The 6,227-nt window shown below is 36.8% G+C and overlaps 1 protein-coding gene across 1 annotated transcript in view; it reads left to right on the plus strand.

Annotated features, from left to right (window-relative positions):
• The window catches only part of SMIM14 (small integral membrane protein 14), a 66,939-nt gene extending 62,582 nt beyond the window's left edge, over nt 1-4,357 (plus strand). The window contains exon 5 of the mRNA XM_059067110.2: nt 1,191-4,357. Within this exon, the coding sequence (XP_058923093.1) occupies nt 1,191-1,223 (33 nt within the window). The 3' untranslated portion in view covers nt 1,224-4,357. The remainder of the gene's footprint in view (nt 1-1,190) is intronic.
• The last annotated feature ends 1,870 nt before the right edge of the window (nt 4,358-6,227 follow it).

Raw genomic sequence — 6,227 nt, forward strand, 5'->3', positions numbered from 1 at the left:
GTCTTGATAACGTGCTTTCTCCTAAGCCTTTTTTCTTACTTTCTGTGCACAGTTTTATTACTTTGATATCAAAGAGCAACATCCTCAATGTTTGGAACTAAAGAAACCCAACTCAATTAGAAGCCATTCAAAAGTGACAGTCCCCTGAACCTTAGTTCATTGTAGACCAGCAGTTCTAAAAATAATAGTCCCACAGCTCTAGGAATAAGCAGGAAAACATATTGACTAATTCCAAGTAGAAAAATTCATTATCCTCAACTAGGGCCTCATATAGCATGTCAGAGTAAATAAATGGAATCTTCCTGAAGAGTCCTAAAAGGTCTGCTCTTTCCTTTACAGTTCAGAAGCTTTCTATTACAAGTAACAAAAATCTGTTCAGCCTGGTTGAAGTAATTGGCTTTATTGGTTTACACATTAAAAAAATCCGGAGGTAGGATCAATGTTTAGAAAGTTTAACAGCGTCATCAAAAACCTGGGTTCTTTCCTCAGACCATTAGCTTTATTCCAAGGTGGGCTCCCTTTCTGGTCCCTATAGGGCATCTGCCAGTTGCAACTGGTGCCATATACTTCCTCATTGACTAACACTCTGTAGTGAGAAATGTAAGTCTTTAGCTTCACTTTGATTGTACTGTACTCAGTCACCTTACCAAGAGGAATGAGACTACCTTGATCGGTTTAAGTATCACCTCTGGAGCTGTCAGGGAGAGCACTTTTACCTAAGTCAATATCACTGTTACAAAATTTTCCTTTCTTCCATTCTACAAGGAAGAAAGAGACAAACATCGGTGAATCACAGTGTTAATCTAGTGCTCCCGGGGCTTCCCTGGTGGCGCAGTGGTTGAGAGTCCGCCTGCCGATGCAGGAGACCCGGGTTCGTGCCCCGGTCCGGGAAGATCCCACATGCCGCGGAGCGGCTGGGCCCGTGAGCCATGGCCGCTGAGCCTGCGCGTCCGGAGCCTGTGCTCCACAGCGGAAGAGACCGCAGTAGTGAGAGGCCCGCGTACCTGAAAAAAAAAAAAAAAAAATCTAGTGCTCCCTAGTGCAAAAACATACAAGAGATCCAAATAAGTATATGATTTGGGATGGGAAGGTGAGGGGCATTGCTGCTCAGTTCTTACTGTATGTGTTAGACTGGTTGCACTGGGAGATTTAAGAAGTCAATTTCATAATTTCTCTCTCTTTAATGCCAGGGACAGGATCCACCAGCCCCACCTGTGGACTAACTTTGTGGATATGGGAAGTAAAAATAGTTAACACCTTGCACGACCAAATGAACGAAGATGACCAGAGTACTCTTAACCCCATTAGAACTGTTTTTTCTTTTGCATCTGCAATATGGGATGGTATTGTTTTCATGAGCTTCTAGAAATTTCACTTGCAAGCTTATTTTTGCTTCCTGTGTTATATCACCTTTCCTATATTTGAGTAAATGATACATTAAAAAGTTACATGGGGCTTTTTTGGTTATCCTAAATGTAAACATTCCATTCATTCTGTTTGTAACTGTGATCATACTTTTTGTGATAATTTCTGGCCTGATTGAAGGAAATTTGAGATCTCTACATTTAAATATTTTAAATAGTTTTGATGGGTTTAAAGATTTTTTTTAATAAGGTATTTATAAAGTTATTTGGGGTTATCTGAGATTGTATGAAAGAAAATTAGAACCACATTGTATTTACACTTAACTTTGGTAGTTTATTTGTGGATGGCAGTTTTTTCTAGTTCTTGGGACTGTGACAGCCTTTGGAATATTTTACAAGTTACAGCTGAAATCTGTATCATCCACTACAGCTGGCTTATGTGGCAAAGAAAAGGAGGAAAGAAGAAATGAACTAATTGTTTACTAAGTTTTTATTCCCATAAACATGTCTAATATAAGAAAACTTAAACATGATTTAAATATGGTGGATGATTTACAGTCCATTATATGAAATTTGTAAGCCACTGTACACTAGCCTTACACAGTTCATGAAAGGAGGAAAAAATTTAATTCTTTCTGCATTTGTCAGGTGTAATCTATACAGTAATAATTTAAGCTATAATTTATTTTTGAAGTGGGTGCCTCTCAGGAAGCTGCTTTTCTGTTGTAAAACTTCCCTGTTAAATGAAACTATCTTAAAGCTGTATTGGGGGCCTGTTTGGTTACTGATATTTGAATGCTGTTTACTTATTTACTCTATTGTTTTCTTTGAAGAAAAAAGTTTGAGTCTTGTTATCTTTCTGACTTTAAACAATATTTAATGAATTCTTGATTTACTCCAAGGGAAAAGGAGGAAAATGAGAAACAATCAAGGATCTTTTTTTTTCTCAACCTCTGTCTCATTCTTGTTTGGTAATAGAATGGATTGGGGTGGGGAGGAGCATTAATATAAGTAAAAATTTGAAATGTGTAAAAATGTAAAAGGTTGCATTGTTTTTTTTTTTCAGTTTGATAGAAAATGAATACAAATGGCATAAAAAAATTCTGCATGACCTGTGTGGTTATGGAATTTTTTCCTAGCAAGTGATTGCAGATGATTTATGGGGGCTAGAAGATATTTTGCTATCAATGTAAGGATTTTCCCCCACTAGATCAGTTTAGCTTTTCACTGTATAAATCTGAGAAATTACTTGTATGAATTGAATAAACTTCTCTGTATCATTGTACTGTTTAATAGAGACTCTGATACAATTATGTGATGCTCATAGGGTATTTTTTCCCCTTTATTATGATTATATTCTAGGCTATAAACACTGTAAGGGCTTCATTTCATTATATAATCCATTATTGACTGCTTGCATTCCTCCTGTGCATCTTGGCTTTGTCCTCAACTTCTTGAAATAATACAACCTACTCTTAATTACTTGTGTGAATTGAGGGGTATTGTAACACAGGTAAGTCAAATCCTGGATAAATGAACACCATAGATTTAAGGTTTTTTCTCTCAATATGGCCTATTGGAAGCCTTCCCAGCTCTACAGCTCTTAAAGCATTTAAAGCAGAGAGGCAGGAATGGCTTAAGATGGAGCTAAATCCCTATAAGCATTCCTTTTTCTGTCCTTGCGCCTGAACTTTGAAGGCTAGCACATATCTCCTAACAATCTGCTCTCTAAGCTGCTAGAAGGCTAGTCTCTGGATAAGATACTGATGTGTTCACTGAATCTGTGGCTCACAAATAATTAAGAATTGACTTTGGTTGAAGAAGTGGCTATGACATGGGAACAGAATGTCTAGTGTTAGCTAGAGACCTAGAAATCTGGGTTCTTGTTCCTAGTTCTTCATTTCTGTCACATATACTTAATTGACATTACATTAGCATATTAACCTTTTCCTATATGGACCATCTATTTAATTAGTAACAAAAGCTTTTACTGAAATATTAAGTCTTGGTTTTTTTGCTTGTAAAATTTCTCTGCACTTCTGACAAAGACAGTGTGCAATAGCACATAAAGTATTTCTATTAACCTAACTAGTAATTCATATTATTCTCTTTAATTCCTAAAGCTTCTACATGTGGCCTTTTTATTGAGCACACTCTTACTCATTACTTGGCTTGTAAACATTCACCTGAACTGTGGCTACCGTCATTTTTAAATAATCTGGAAAAAAGAAAGATAAAGCTTCACATTTTAATCACTTTTGGCTCTTAAACATTCCACAGATGCCATTAAGAGTTTATTTTGTTTTAGAGTTATTTAATGTTCTTTTATGCAAAATAATGGTTTTTTGCTTTCCACGTGGAAAAAGTTAACATTGGAACTGTGTATAGTAAAAGATTTTATCATGTATTTATCCAAGCACTATCCCATGATCAGCAAGTCATATTTTAAACTACTTGGAGAAAGTTTCAGAAGTAACTATTAAATACAGCTCTTCCATGGTTACTTTCAGTGTCTTTGTGGTATGCGATATTACAGTGTTTATAGAATTATCTAGATCTTACATCTTCAAAGGAACTTCAGAAGTCTCTCACCCTGAATCAAAGTCTGTCACTCTAAATGAGTATGTGCTAAAATTTGACCAGCTCAGTTTAAGACACAGAACAGCAACTTGAAGGAGAAATGGAGAGAGTTTAAGTTCATGGGTTAAATTTTTGTTGTTGCAATAGTAGGTTTAGTCTTAACATTATAATATTTCTAAATGAAAAGTCATATGTATTTGTTACCATGTCTGATGATTACTTTGTTAAGAGCAAAGGTGGTCATGTGATGTACCAAATGTTAATTGCTGTTTTTAAATGTTTAAATCATGCCAAACAAATCGTGTCTGTGCCATCCAGGGTTTATTGTAATCTTTTACTGAGTACTTGGATTGGGATAAAGGGCTTGTACTATGCACTTTTTATTAATGAATAAATAGAAAACATTAGTAACACTCACTGTTTTCTGTTTGGCTTTTGTGGGAAGAGAAGTGAGCATCTCTTGCTTAGTAAAATGTTAACATCCTTTATTAAACAGCTTCTTTGTAAGATTTTTTACCCCTAACTAAAAATTCCTAAGATGAACTTTGAGTTACAAGAAGAATATTTATGTAATAACAGTATGGGGCCAGTATTTAAAAGTAAGGATTCTAAGAATCTCTAGGAAATTAGGTTGCAATTACATTTCTTTTGTTATTCTTTTTTATTTCTTCCTAGAATACAGGTTCAGTAGACATTTGCTTTGAGGGTATAATGCCCAATCGTGTTAATTATTTGAGTGGACATATGTTACTCAAAAGGAGCTAGATATGTAACTGTACTGAAAACACACAAAACTGAAAGTTTGCGTTTGCTCTATGACCTGGAATGCATCCAGATACTAAAGATCAGGGACTTACCTGGTGGTCCAGTGGGTGAGACTGCACTCCCAGTGCAGGGGGCCCAGGTTTGATCCCTGGTCGGGGAACTAGATCCCACACTCATGCCGCAGCCAAAGAACCCACATGCCACAACTAAACATGCCGCAACAAAGATCCCACATGCCGCAACTAAGACCCAGTGCAGCCAAAATAAAGAAATATTTTTTTAAAAAAGATCATTGATAACCATACACATAAAAATAGTATAGTTTTTCTGGTATGATTATGGTGTCAGTGATACTTCAGTGTTAAAATAGCAAAATTTGTGAAATATATAACTTCCTGGAGATAGTGACAGAGTCTCAATCTAAACTTTGTCACTGTATGTCAGTGCATATCTGAATCCCTAGCAAAACTGTTTTCATTAAATGGCTCTGCAATACTAGTTTTCCACCCAGAAAATGGAATTCTAATAAAATAAGTTTTTGATCCCTGCCATTTCATCTGATAGTTTTCTCAACTCAGAATCTCAATTTATGAAATTGGTTCTCCCCCACCCCTCAAAATGTTTTGTAAACACCAACCATTATTATCTCCCATGTTTAGGTTTTTTAAAAACAAGTTATCAATGTGATTTTTCCTCACAAGGAACTTAACCCTGCATATCTTTTCTCAAACAAATTGATTACGTTAAATAAACATTTCAACAAGTGTTTATTTTTATTGCTTAACTGTTTATGCTTTAAAATGGGTGTTATTCAGGACTAGATTATAGAAACCATTTTAAGCCATCAGATGCTAAATTGAGATGTCTGTTGATAGGAAGGAGGGGAGATGTTTGGAGGCAGGGAAAATGTAGGGGTGCAGAACAATACATGTTTTTTTGTTTTTTTCCAGTACGCGGGCCTCTCGCTGTTGTGGCCTCTCCCGCTGCGGAGCACAGGCTCTGGACGCGCAGGCTCAGCAGCCACAGCTCACGGGCCCAGCCGCTCAGCGGCATGTGGGATCTTCCCGGACCGGGGCACGAACCCGTGTCCCCTGCCTCGGCAGGCAGACTCTCAACCACTGCGCCACCAGGGAAGCTCTCAACATTTTGTAAAGACTGGATTTCACCCTGTTCTATCTCACACTGCTGCTTTGACAACATCCTCTTACCTTTCCAGAATTTCACTAACAAATGCCTGTTGAAAGTTGGCAGTGTCAGGCTTCAAACATGATTCTGCTAACCAGAACTAAATCAGAAAATAGAAGGCTTAAGGAAATCTTGGGCTAAATAAAGTAATACTGAAAATTATAGTTTCTCCAGTAAAGGATGAGTGGGGCTTATAATTTTCTCCCTCCACAACATCTAAGGAATTTTTTCATCGTGTCACAATAGTTTGAGAATTCAGAGTCACACAGATGGACGTAAATTGGCAACAAGTAAGTTTGAATAACTTGTGCTCTCTTGTATTAATAGTTTCTG

Source organism: Kogia breviceps, chromosome 6 (assembly GCF_026419965.1).
Source record: "Kogia breviceps isolate mKogBre1 chromosome 6, mKogBre1 haplotype 1, whole genome shotgun sequence".
NCBI classification, from domain to species: domain Eukaryota; kingdom Metazoa; phylum Chordata; class Mammalia; order Artiodactyla; family Physeteridae; genus Kogia; species Kogia breviceps.